General features: G+C 42.9%; 1 protein-coding gene across 1 annotated transcript in view; it reads right to left on the bottom strand.

Annotated features, from left to right (window-relative positions):
- Positions 1–3106: 3106 nt before the first annotated feature.
- SLIT2 (slit guidance ligand 2) overlaps positions 3107–13991 on the bottom strand; it is a 402319-nt gene continuing 391434 nt past the window's right edge. The window contains exons 34-36 of the mRNA XM_055588127.1: positions 6584–6875; positions 6159–6370; positions 3107–4637 (exon numbers count right to left, since the gene is read on the bottom strand). Coding sequence (XP_055444102.1) covers positions 4396–4637; positions 6159–6370; positions 6584–6875 — 746 coding nt within the window. The 3' untranslated portion in view covers positions 3107–4395. The remainder of the gene's footprint in view (positions 4638–6158; positions 6371–6583; positions 6876–13991) is intronic.

The following is a 13991-nucleotide window of genomic DNA, read 5'->3' as shown; positions in this document are numbered from 1 at the left end:
ACTTCTGTTGGCAGTTTAAAAGCTTACTGTAAACAGATGCTCAAAAATAAATGGACTAGATGAAGTGAGTTAATAAAGTCAGAAAATGGTCACTGTTCTATTGCACACATGAAATAGATGCATGCCTCACTCTGATCACGTTAACTTCTTTTGTTTCCTTGACTACATATGTTTTTCCTCTCCTCAGGCGTATGAACAGACTGCTCTCTTTGCATGAACCCCCACACTCTTGACCTTCATATATTTCCATTTGTCTCCATCCTAGATCTGACTTTATCCTTATAATTTGGCTTCAATGTCACTTCCTCACAGGCATTCCCTAACCTCCCAATAGGTATTTGATTGGATCCCTCTGTTCTATGTTTATCTAGTACCTTATACTTTCCTTCAGCGTGCTTATCATAATTGGAGATTATATATTATTTTACTCATTTGTGTAATACCCATTACAACCTCAGTTACAACTGCATAGAGCATATGCGTTGAAATGGCAGAATAAGAATAGTGCTCAGTCGTGTTTGTACAATAGTGCTCAATTGTTTGTGACCCCATGGACTGTATAGCCTGCCAGACTCTGTCCATTGAATTTTCCAGGCAATAATACTGAAGTGGGTTGCCATTTCCTCCTCCTGGGGATCTTTCTGACCTAGGAATCAAACCTATGTCTCCTGCATCTCCTGCATTGGCCAGCAGATTCTTTACCACTGGGCCATGTGGGAAGCTCAAAATGGCAGAAACAAAGTCTATTTCACTTTATGTATCAAAAGTTTAGCATAGCTTATTGCGCTTAATAGAAGATAGGAAATAAAGTTATTTTTGAGTACACAAGAGAAGATTAAGAATGAAAATAGCTTATGTACTTTATAAAGCTTTATATACTTTATATAAAGCTTCATATACTTTTATAAAGACTTTTAAAAGCATAACTTTTGAAATAATGGTCACTATATGAGGCACATGACATCATAACAGTCATGATCTTTAAGTCCTGGATCGATTTCCACAAGTCTTTCAATCATTTCCCCAGAAAGAATTGCTGCTGACAAAGCAAGCCATCTAAAAAGAAAATGCTGAGAGCAATTCTAAAGCTGGGGTTAGTCTATTATTGCTCAGAAATAATTTCAGGAAATCTGTGGTGAAAACATTCTGAAGATTGAGATAGCTATTATTCAGCAAACACATCTTGAATGGAACGCATGTCAAATCTTCATGGTATGTTATCTGACGGGACCTCCTCACTCATGTGAGACTTAAGTAAACACATTAGGGATGTTTAATTACTTTATCTTTTCAGATTACAAATGTACATTATTCTGTGTAGTAGCCTTGATTCTGATATAGGCAAAATGGATTTTAACATATCGAATTCTTTCAGAAATGCTCTAAAGTAGTTTCCTATTGAAGAAATCCTATGGTCAAGGCCTTATAAGTAAGCAGACTTTCATAACATGAATAACTGCCCTTAATTTGTTTTATTTACTGGTAATTATTTGACTACTGAGTTTCCTCAAAGAAGAGCTCTTGTAGAAAGGAGTTGCGTCACGAGGCAAATAATCCCCTAAGAAACTTGCTGAATCAACCCAATTTCCAGCAAACATAATTATATTTTGTGTCTTTATAAGCAAGAAGGAGAAAGCATAACATTCTGAAAACAACTAATATTTCAACTTTTTTGCTTAAAAAACAACAAAAAGTGTATAATGTAGATTACTTAAATTGACATAATTAGTACAGAGAATAATTGGGCGGTGGAAATAAGGCACCAAGCCTTTAAAGTCCCTTAGTAGAAAGGGTAGCAATTACTGAGCTGCTGCCTCTATCTCTTGAACACAAAGCATGTGCGGTCTGAGAGAGCTGATGGGCTGAAATTCAGTTCTCCCATTTCTGAGCTGTTTATGCCTGTGGAAAACAAGGAGCATAAAAACTCACAGGTTTGTCGTGGGACATGAATGAGATATTTCACATAAAGTCCTTTGTCTAGCACCTGCATATAATAAGCCCTTAAAAAACAATGACTATTAAGATAACACAAATCTTTGCAAAAAGAAGCAACCAGCGACAATAAATACTATAAAGGTTTTACAAGGACTATATAATATTTATATAATTAAAATGCAGACATTTTAAAGAATAGTGAATAATTAGACATTTGTGTCTGTGAAAGAGGCAGAGTGTGTGTGTGTGTGTGTGTGTGTGTCTGCGTGCACTCATCAATGCAAACTCACATACACATGATTTTCCTACAGAGGACTTCCGTGGTGGTCCAGGGGTTAAGACTCATTGCTTCCAACGCAAGGGGCACAGGTTCAATCCCTGGTCAGGCAAATAAGATCACATGTGTGGCATAGCTTGACCAAAAAAGTAAAACAACTGGGTTTTCTTGCAGGGAACCAAAGAATTCTTGATGGGTGAGGGTTAACATTCCACTCAGTCAGTGTTGTTTCCCTGTTCTGGATGGTATATATTGATATTACCAACCCTTTCCTGAGAGCACCTGTGGAGAAAGGTTCCCTTTGTCTTTTCAAAAGTTTTCCATTTTGGTTCTAACTGTGGGGAAAAGAACAACAGAAACAAAGTCCCATTTTGGTCTAGTTAGATTTCATTTTATAATATCTGGGAGGAAGAAATCAATTGAATATGCACTTTTTTTTTTATTAGCCAAGAACGTGTTCTGCCCTCCATCTCTTTCATGTGGCCACCCCAAACCCCAAGATGTGACAGTATGCTAATCTCAAACCAATTTCTGGCATCAAAGAGGTACAAATTTCCTTCCCTGTTCTTTTGGTAGCACCTTGATTAAGACATTCTTAAGGAGGGAGCTCTAAATAGCATGCAGTTTCTAAGAAAACCAACAAACTGAAGATGAAGTAAATATCCGTTTAATTTACATACATCAGTAGTGTAACTGATATTAGTCTGGAGAAAGACAAAGCACACTGAATTATACATGTACGTCTAGTTTTCTTTGTAAAAAAAAGTTTTTGGAAAGAAACATCTGCAACTTTACAGGGTACCCTGGGATTTTAACGAGGGAGGAGCACAGTCCACTATAAATTCTATTAATTCTACATTGTACTTTAGCAGCAAACATGGTAACATGGGAACATTAAAGTCATAAAGGAGCTTTATTGTTTGTGAAAAAAAAAATCACAGTTCTTGACATTACAGCCTTTTCTCTCCCCTCCCCAACCCCGGTAAAAGGGCAAAAAAAGGTCAAGGAAATATTAATTTGTAAAAGATCTACTTTTCTAGTGTCGATTGCTACACACCATTCTGTTCTGTGAGGACTTGCTGCAGAGGGGTGCTTCTCTCTGTACAGTGAGCGGCTCACGCATAGACTTTACATACCCTCTGCAGGCGTCCTGAATGAGGCCAGTAGGTCAGTGACACCAGTGGTCAGATGTCAAGGTAAACAAACAGATCAACACACATTTATCCCAAGATAACACCCTATGTTAGTACTATTGCCAAGAAAAAAAAAACCCACAAAAGAATCCTGATTTTTAAGTTTGAAAAATGTACAAAAATATCAGGACAATTATAAATTAATATATATTAAAGCATCGAGAAACAGCAAAAGGATGGCCTAAAATGTTAAGTACAATGTACTTTGATACAATAAATATTTCTCATTGAAACCGAATACTGTATAGGGCTGTTTAGAACTCATAGAAACAAAAATTCATATTATTACTAATTTATTTATCAATAATCTATTGGTTCTTTATCATCTCCTTTGTCATTTATATTACAAAAAATTAATACTGGAAAACGGTAGATAAACACTTTTGTGTGCTTCTCCTGCTAACATGCTGACGTTTAAAAAGAAGATAAAATTTATTTTAGCACTCTCATCTCCTCTCATGAATGGAACCCCGGTCTTCAGGATACCTTATGTTTTGCATAAAATATTTCTCATCCATTCATTTCGGCTGTGAATTCTGGAGTTCCATTCATCTGCCTTGCACCCTCACTCACACACATGTGCTTGGTCTGTCCTTCCTTATGAACCATGTAGATGAGAACCAGGGCGCAGAGAATTATGCTCTGGGCAACTTCTCATCAGCAGAGAGAACCTTGTCTCTCTCGGGTATGTGCTTCTGCTGGTCTCCAGCAAATTAAAGGCTGAATCCAAGTTATCATGGTTCGCATCGTTGTTCTAATGCCTCCAGGTGTATCATTCTTTATACTTCTCCAGCATTGGGGAAGCTTTAGTTCAAGCATTTCTTTTTTTTTTCTAAATGCAGAAAAAAAGTCTTCATTCTCATAATAAAAATAAGTCTGTTCTGTATTTTACAATATATTTCAAATATTTCCACTATGAAGCATTCATGAGTCCAACAGGGTCAAGAAGTAGACAACATTTTCCAAAGACCAAAGCTGCCAGGGATGCGTTTAGGAGGCGCAGCGGGTACAGCCACACTTTACCACCTTCTCCACCTCGTCCACAAACGAAGACCCATCAGTGCATTCGAAAGAGTATTTCCTTCGCTTGCTCCTCAGAGGTCCGCAGCACTGCCCGCCTGCACAGCCCCCTCTGCATTCCAACCGAGACACTTTCTTGGTCGTCTGGCAAGCAGCGTAGCCCTGCTGCTTTTGGTAATAATCTCTTATCCGTTCCCCTCGACAGGAGATTTCTAGAAAAGAACAAAAAGCACAGGCAGTGTAAGGGCAGTTGCTGTAAGTTGTGCGAAGTGGCTATGAATCTACTGCTCAATTAGGGAGATGCTGCCTTGGCTTCCGGTTTCTAAGGGCTATTTTCGGCATTTTGCTCAAATTTGGTATTACAGGCTGGTGGCACAGTCTGCTCTGTTCTTTGCAGAAGACTTCTTCTTGGCCTTTATTTTGAGCAAGTGAATACTCTATATGTGGACTATAAAAATACTATGCTTTTGGACCGACAAGAAAATTGGCTTCCTAAATCTTCTCTTTTATATAGCAAAAATATACATCTTCTGTTTTTATACTACTAACAGCTGGTTTTGCTTACCACAGGGCACCGTTTCAGAGAGTATGCAATTTAATTTATTAGACCTAGAGTTTAATACCATTCAATCTGTTACTTAATACAAGTAACATTCCACTAACTTCATAAATCACCCGAGTACGAACTAGTTCAAAAAGAGCCATCTGCTAGAAGCCTCCACGGGCACGTTCCTTTCATCTCATCACCCGTATCCACACAACAAAATCTGCCAGCTGGAGGTGGAGCACATCCTGATCACGCAGACACAGGAGAAGGAAGTACGTGGGTTGAAATGTCGGCCCATTTCTGTCCCTCTCTCCTGCATAATTTGCTATCTTAAATCAGTTGATTCTAAGATCAAAGGTGATTCTGTCCTAAAGCTAGAGCAGAATTATTAGCACCTTCTGATCTGTGCCAGAAGATGAATGAGTGATCTCTACAGATGAGAACAGCAGATGAAGGTAAGAAAAGTGAAAGTGTTAGTCGCTCAGTCATGTCCGACTCTTTGCGACCCCATGGACTGTAGCCCACCAGGCTTCCCTGTTCATGGGATTCTCCAGGCAAGAATACTGGAGTGGGTTGCCATTTCCTTCTCCAGATGACCTTCCTGACCCAGGGATCAAACCTGGATCTCCAGCATTGCAGGCAGATTTTTTACCATCTGAGCCACTGGGAAGCCCAAAGGTAAGAAGGAATGAAGGAAATGAGCTTCTGCATAACAGAAAAAGGAGCATTTTCATAGCAAATCACAACATGGGAAGACATGCGAAGGCCATGTAGAATTCTGCCGCGGAGGTTTGACAGTGAAAGTGAAAGTTACTCAGTCGTGTCCGACTCTTTGCGCTCCCATGGACTATACAGTCCATGGAATTCTTTAGGCCAGAATACTGGAGTGAGTAGCCTTACTCCAGGGGAACCTTCCGAACTCAGGGATGGAACCCAGGTCTCCCGCATTGCAGGCGATTCTTTACCAGCTGAGCCACAAGGGAAGCCTGCCATGGAGGTTCAGTACCTTCCATATCTGTGCCTGCCTTACACTAGAAAGTAAATCAATAAGAGCGACTGCAGATAGTGCAAAGAGTTGGCATTTCTCAAGTCACTCTCCTCTCTGTCTCCCTTTCTCTCTTTTCAAAGATGACGGCCCCCCTTGCTCTGCCAAGAGAGAGGGAGGGGCCCAGCTGGCTCGGCTTACCTCGATCACAGCTGTCCCCGGTGTATCCACTGCTGCATTCACAGTAGGGCTGCCCCAGTCCTGAGAGCCTGCATTTCCCATGCTTGCACTTGATCGCCTGGCATGGGTTAAACAGATCCTCCTCTTCATCACAGAGGACGCCCCCATGGCCCTCTAGGCACTTGCAGCTGTAGGAGAACGCATTGATGGGCAGGCAGGTGCCGTGGACGCATCTACAGAGGAGGAGGAACGCAAGGATGGAAATGCGTTAGGCAGAGAGGATAGGAATGGAGCGGGGATGATGGAGGGAATGTAAGGGAGACAGTGCTAATGGACTGACTTCTCTCTCTCCCCTCTATCCCTTCCCCCTTTCCTTCCTTCCTTTCTTCAGTATGGGTTTCAGGGTTGGAGAGTGTGGGTTTAAGTCCCAAGCAGCCCAAACTCACTTATTTCCAAGACAGGGGTCATTGGTCCTCTGATCACAGAGGGGCCCTGTCCATCCTTCCTCGCACTCGCAGGTGAAGCCGGCCTGGCTGCTGGGCTGGCATGTGCCGTGGGCACACACCTTCTTGTGGCATGGTTCACAGCCAGGAAGGATGCCGGTCTGCATGGGCACCTTCCGGAAGTCCTGAAGTTCGCTGTTGATGTAAAGGTTCCGGATGCAACCGTGGAAGCTGGTGCCATTCTGCCCAGGGGCCTGGCGCAGAGCTGCGGCCACGTTGTTCTTCCCGGGCATGCCTGGGGAGGGACACCGAGTCAGAAGCCAGGTTCCCAGGGGTTCCTCAGCCAGGGGCCACCCGGACCCTCTTAGCTCTTCCAGTGGGATGGGAGCAGTCTGTGCAACTCTTCTTTAGGAGAACCAGACAGAACAAGCATCCTGTCCTGCGGTTCTCAGCCAGGCTGCACATCAGAATCACACTGGATCTTTGAAGAAACACTGATGCTTGGGACCTCAGCCCAGACTGATTTGATCAGATTACCTGGGTGGAGTGGGGGAGGGAGAAGGGATGTATGTTTCTTCGTTTTTATTTTTTGGAAGATGCTCCAGGCAATTCTAAGGCACAACTAGAATAAAGACCCCAGGTTCACTGGCAGTCCATTTTTAAGTTTTAACATTTGGTTTTTAAAAACCTTCAGTTCAGATCAGTCGCTCAGTCATGTCCGACTCTTTGGGACCCCATGAATTGCAGCACGCCAGGCCTCCCTGTCCATTACCAACTCCCAGAGTTCACTCAAACTATGTCCATCAAGTTGGTGATACCATCCAGCCATCTCTCTGTCGTCCCCTTCTCCTCCTGCCCCCAATCTATAAAATCTAAATTCGGGTCACTGTACTTAAAAGTAAGTGGGAATGGGAGAGGGATTCCTGCTCCTTTACCTTCACACCCAACTCCCAACCTGGACACACACCCCTGAAGCCTAGGGTTTCATAAAGTAGTTTTTATTTCCTGACCAACCCCAGGGCCCAGAGAGCTCAGAGGACATGCTCAATGTCATTAGTAAGACTAGGTTAGAATTAGGCTGATAAGACAAACTTCCCTAATCTCAGGCCATAGTTCAATCCACTGATTTTCAGAGGATGAGAGGTGAGATTCACAATGACCATGAGCCCCAGTCCTGACAAATTTCAAGCTGGCAACTAGTCCAGCACAACACTGGCAACGTCTCAAGCTCAGCCACGGATGTCATTGCCGGAAAAACTCACCCTGCTTCCTATCAAGATAGCACCTCATTCACATCTTATTTATTCCCTTGCTAATTGGGTGAAACATTCATATTCCAAGAAATTGGGGCTATAAATTAAATTCTTCCAAAACCAGAATTTGCAATCTTGTATGTCTATGTGTGTGTGTGTAAGCACTTAGTCACTCAGTTGTGCCTGACTCTTTGTAACCCCATGGACTGTAGTCCACCAGGCTCCTCTGTCCATGGGATTCTTCAGGCAAGGATACTGGAGTGAGTAGCCTAGCCTTTCTCCAGGGGATCTCCCCAACCCAGGAATTGACCTGGGGTCTCCAGCAATGCAGGTGGATTCTTTACCAGCTGAGCTACCAGGGAAGCCCCATCTATATATATACACACACCACACATACACAAATATATATGTGTAGTGTGATAAGTTGCTTCAGTCATGTCCGACTGTTTGCGACCTCATGGACTGTAGCCTGCCAGTCTACTCTGTCCATAGGATTTCCCCAGGCAAGAATACTGGAGTGGGTTACCATGCCCCTCTCCAGGGGATGTATATGCATATGTGTGTGTGTGTGTATATATACACACACACACATACACATATATATACACACATAAATATATACACACACACATATATACACACATGTATATTCCACTAGTGACAGTCATATGGTAACCCTCATTTGTTAAAGCAGAGGAATCTTTCCATGACCTAAGCCAGACCCTGAAATAGATCCTGGATGGGATCCTATGTGAAGCAGTGGGGGAGGGGATGGAGCCAAGGTCTTCAGAGCAGCTGACATTCTTCCCTGCACTCGACTCTGAGCTACTGGCTGGGGGCGCTGAAGCTGGGAAAGACCATGGCTCTCACTCTCTAGGTTTGTTGGTTATAAAGACCAAGAACCACAGTACTCTCTGGGCCCTACTCTCTGGGTAGCATCTTCTCTCTCATTCAAAGGAGACCCATTCGAGGTTTAGGAGGTACCAAAGTCAGACAATGGCTTATGCAAAACCACTAGGCTAGAGATCAAAGCTTGTATTTTTGGACTGTGTGCATTCGGGCCAGTCATTTCCTCTCTTCTGGGGCTCAGTTTTCTCATCTGTAATGCCCATGGACGCACCACCTGTTTCCCAGCTTGAAATACCTAAGACCCACCAGAGGGGCGCTGTTCAGAAGGCGGCTTCCCAGGCCCCCTTCTTTCCCCACCTGAGATTCTGACCCAGAAGGAAGGGGTGGGCACAGAAATAAAAACATATAGCTCAGGTGTATCTGATGCAAATGGGCCTGCTGAATTAGGTGTCGTGGATTGAAAGTCGTGAGTTTGGGTTTTTAGTCTGCCTGTTTGGCCTTGGTAACTGGATTGCTTCCTAGAATGGGGTCAAAAGGACAGAATGTTCCATTTCCAGGAGAGGACTAGTAACTGTAAATTTCTTGTTTGGGGGTGAGTTCTTCCTCCTCTTCTTTTTGAAGAGGTTTTGAAACATTATTTATTTACTTATTTTTCGATATGCTGAGTCTTCTTTGCTGTGTGGGCTTTTCTCCAGTTGTGGTGAGCTGGGACTACTCGCTAGTTGCAGTGCGTGGATTTCTCATTGCGGTGGCTTCTCTTGCTGTGGCACACAGGCTCTAGGGCATGCAGGCTTCGGCAGTTGTGGCCATGGGCTCAGTAGTAGCATTTCCCGGGCTCTGGAGCACAGGCTCCATCGTTGTGGTGCACGGGTTTAGCTGTTCCATGGAATGTGGGATCTATCCAGACCAAGGATTGAATCTGTGTTTCTTGCACTGGCAGGTGGATTCCACTGAGCCATCAGGGAAGCCCAAGGGGATAAGTTCTTCTAATGTAATCATGCTGCTGCTGCTAAGTTGCTTCAGTCGTGTCCGACTCTCTGCGACTCCAGAGACGGCAGCCCACCAGGCTCCCCCGTCCCTGGGATTCTCCAGGCAAGAACACTGGAGTGGGTTGCCATTTCCTTCTCCAATGCATGAAAGTAAAAAGTGAAAATGAAGTCACTCAGTCGTGTCCAACTCTTCACTACCCCATGGACTGCAGCCCACCAAGCTCCCCTGTCCCTGGGATTTTCCAGGCAAGAGTACTGGAGTGGGGTGCCATTGCCTTCTCCAAATGTAATCATATCCATTCTGCAAAAACATGTGGACTCTAATATCTGTACATTTATGATCCTTTCTTCAGAAGTTAAAAAAGAACTTCTTCCAAAACTATTTCAAGAGCTCACACAACATGCATATATGCACGTGTAAAGACTAAAATACAGACCCATGAAGTTCCATGGCAGGGAGAAGCAATCAGTAAATGTGTTCTTTCTATTCCCAAAGTTAACAATGATACAGGTCTAGTTTTGATTGTAGTAATTTGTAAACGAAAATGTTGATACATTACACATATAGTTACTTTCGGTAGGATATCATAAAGTCAAGACCTATCATAACTCAACGTTTTCAGGTGCTTGATAGACTTCTGACCAGAGAACTAAGTTTTAACTGATAAAAACAAAAGTAAGGTCCAGGGCTTTTTTTCCTTCAGCCTTTCCTCTATGCCATGGACCATAGCTGGGATTTACTATTCATAAACAACAGTTAATTTAGTAGATACCTTTTAGCCTTAACAAGCCCTACATGTTTCAGAGTGACAATAAAGGAACCAAGTGTCAACACTAAGGTTTTGTCAACACTGTCCAATGGGGACATTAGAAGAGGATTTGTGATGTGTGGAGGGTGCCTCTATGTGTGGGTCTTTAAAAAAAAATCTCATTAATACAGGTCTTCCCTGTAGTTCAAACAGTAAACAGTTTGCCTGCAATGCAGGACAGCAGGACTCGATCCCTGGGTTGGGAAGATCCTCTGGAGAAGGGAATGGCAATCCACCCCAGTATTCTTGTCTGGAGAATCCCATGGACAGAGTAGACTGTCAAACTACAATCTGTGGGGTCTCAAAGAGTCAGACACAACAGGGCAACTAACACTACACTAATATGTGTTCTGGCTGGACTTTTATACACAAAAACATGAGGATCACATCGTTTTGTTTTATGGAAAGGCTATATCACGGGTAGCTGAAATCCGAGGGTGGGGAAAGCTGCCTCCCTGTTTTGATAGAAAATACTCTTGGAGAGGCTTATGGCATGGAATGTATCACCTTCAGGCTAGCCTCCCTGCAGAGTGTTCCTCTTTGCAGAGGTCATCCTCCTTTCTCTCCTTTGCTAATTCAGCTTCTCCTGCCTTTATCATAAAGAATCCAGGACTGTGGTCTTAGGATTGTATTCTATTTTTTAAATGTGAATTACCCTTAAGACTCTCCTCTGAGAGGGAAGGAAATGACCCTAGTGCACTCTCTGGCAATGAGGCCGATGGAAAGTGGTTTTCTTCAGGCTTGAGAAGACAGAGGCACTGTCTGCCTCCTTCCAAGCCCTCTATTCTTAGACGGACTACTGGTTCAGTTCAGTTCAGTCGCTCAGTCGTGTCTGACTCTTTGCGACCCCATGAACCGCAGCATGCCAGGCCTCCCTGTCCATCACCAACTTCCGGAGTTCACCCAAACTCATGTGCATTGAGTTGGTGATGCCATCCAGCCATCTCATCCTCTGTCGTCCCCTTCTCCTCCAGCCCCCAATCCCTCCCAGCATTAGAGTCTTTTCCAATGAGTCAACTCTTCACGTGAGGTGGCCAAAGTATTGGAGTTTCAGCCTCAGCATCAGTCCTTCCAATGAACACCCAGGACTGGTCTCCTTCAGAATGGACTGGTTGGATCTCCTTGCAGTCCAAGGGACTCTCAAGAGTCATCTCCAGCACCACAGTTCAAAAGTATCAATTCTTCAGTGCTCAGCTTTCTTCACTGTCCAACTCTCACATCCATACATGACCACTGGAAAAACCATAGCCTTGACTAGACGGACCTTTGCTGGCAAAGTAATGTCTCTGCTTTTGAATATGCTGTCTAGGTTGGTCATAACTTTCCTTCCAAGGAGTAAGCGTCTTTTAATTTCATGGCTGTAATCACCATCTGCAGTGATTTTGGAGCCCAGAAAAATAAAGTCTGCCACTGTTTCCACTGTTTCCCCATCTATTTCCCATGAAGTGATGGGACCAGATGCCATGATCTTCGTTTTCTGAATGTTGAGCTCTAAGCCAACTTTTTCACTCTCCTCTTTCACTTTCATCAAGAGGCTTTCCAGTTCCTCTTCACTTTCTGCCATAAGGGTGGTGTCATCTGCATATCTGAGGTTATTGATATTTCTCCCGGCAATCTTGATTCCAGCTTGTGTTTCTTCCAGCGCAGCGTTTCTCATGATGTACTCTTCATATAAGTTAAATAAGCAGGGTGACAATATATAGCCTTGATGAACTCCTTTTCCTATTTGGAACCAGTCTGTTGTTCCATGTCCAGTTCTAACTGTTGCTTCCTGACCTGCATATAGGTTTCTCAAGAGGCAGGTCAGGTGGTCTGGTATTCCCATCTCTTTCAGAATTTTCCACAGTTTATTGTGATCCACACAGTCAAAGGACTTGGCAGTGCTGACTAAAAACTCTTCTTTCCCCCTTTTTGAAAAATGTTCTTTTTTAAAAACATGGAATTTTATTTATTTACTTTCTTTGTTGTTTAGTCACTAAGTAATGTCCGACTCTTTGTGACCCCATGAATGGCAGCATGCCAGGCTTCCCTGTCTCTCACTATCTCCTGGAGTTTGCTCAGACTCATGTCCATTGAGTCGGTGATTCCATCTGACCATCTCATCCTCTGTCTCCTCCTTCTCCTCCTGCCCTCAGTCTTTCCCAGCATCAAAGTCTTTTTGCAGTGAGTCAGCTCTTCACATCAGGTGGCCAGAGTATTGAAGCTTCAGCTTTGGCATCAGTCCTACCAATGAATATTCACTGTTGATTTCCTTTAGGATTGACTAGTTTTATCTCCTTGCTGTCCAAAGGACTCTCAAGAGTCTTCTCCAACACCACGGTTTGAAAGCATCAATTCTTTGGTGCTCTGCCTTCTTTACTTACTTACTTACTTATTGGTCATGCCATGTGGCATGTGGGATCTTAGTTCTCCAACCAGGGGTCAAATCCATACCCTCTGCATTGGAAGCACAGTCCTAACTACTGCACTACCAGGCTTCTGGCCCAAGCATTCCCATTCAATACTTATTTATTTTTTTAACTACATTCTAAAGGGGTCTTAGAAGACTCAGTGAAATGATCTCTAATGAAAGTATAAAAAAATCAGGTGAAGGACAAGTCCAGAAAGAAACAAAAAGCCACAGAAGTTAGACTGTTTACTCTTCTGCTCAATATTAAGAAGTGAATATCAATGCAGGTGGCTTTGGGTGCAGACAGACCTGAACTCAAACGAGGTTTCTATCATAGCTTCATAGCTTTGTGAACTTGGACATGCTCTATGGAGTCCCTGAGATACTCCCTTAGGGATTATAAAACAAAAAATCATACCTACTTCCTACAGTCTCTGGGGGTAAGACTGTAAAAGAAGCATTATGCTGAGAACACAGCAGGTGCTTAGCAAATATAATTTCTTTTCTCTCCAACCACAGGTAACATCAGTGACTTTCAACTGCCATTCACTGTAGTACAGGCAACAATGGAGGCTCTTGCCTGTTAATGAATCCCATAATGTGATTCCCATGAAGCAAATAGATCAGTTATCTTGCTGCCCAGACTTTCTATAAGATACTTTTATTACAATGCATTTTGGTTTCATGAGGATGTGTCTGTCTTCTCCACTCCCCCGGGTACAGAAGGGATGATTCTTTTTCAGTTTTTCATTCTTTATGCCTCTCTATTAACTTAGTTCTCAGCTTATGGGAGGTGTTCAATAAATCTTTACAGAATTGTACCAAAGACTTTTAACTGCTTTAAAAAAAAAATCGCAATTCTATAGGAGAGTTCAGATTGTCTACTGCTAAAATTATTAAAATCAGAGATGCTCTGGAATTTCAGAAATTTTTCAAAACTGCTTTTAGGGAAGGATTTGAGGGGTTGGTAAAAATATGTAGCATCCCAAGGTTGTTCTTGTGAAAATAATTGATGTAAAGTTGAAAATATCTTTCATGGTGAAGAAATTGGTTACATTGACCCATTCAGAAACTTTGGCTTATTTATCTGTAAAATGAGTTGATTTTATCAGTCAATTCATC

This window comes from Bubalus kerabau, chromosome 7 (genome assembly GCF_029407905.1).
Source record: "Bubalus kerabau isolate K-KA32 ecotype Philippines breed swamp buffalo chromosome 7, PCC_UOA_SB_1v2, whole genome shotgun sequence".
In the NCBI taxonomy this organism is placed as follows: Eukaryota; Metazoa; Chordata; class Mammalia; order Artiodactyla; family Bovidae; genus Bubalus; species Bubalus kerabau.
The sequence above is the reverse complement of the archived record's forward strand: the minus strand, read 5'-3'. Positions and strand labels throughout refer to the sequence as shown.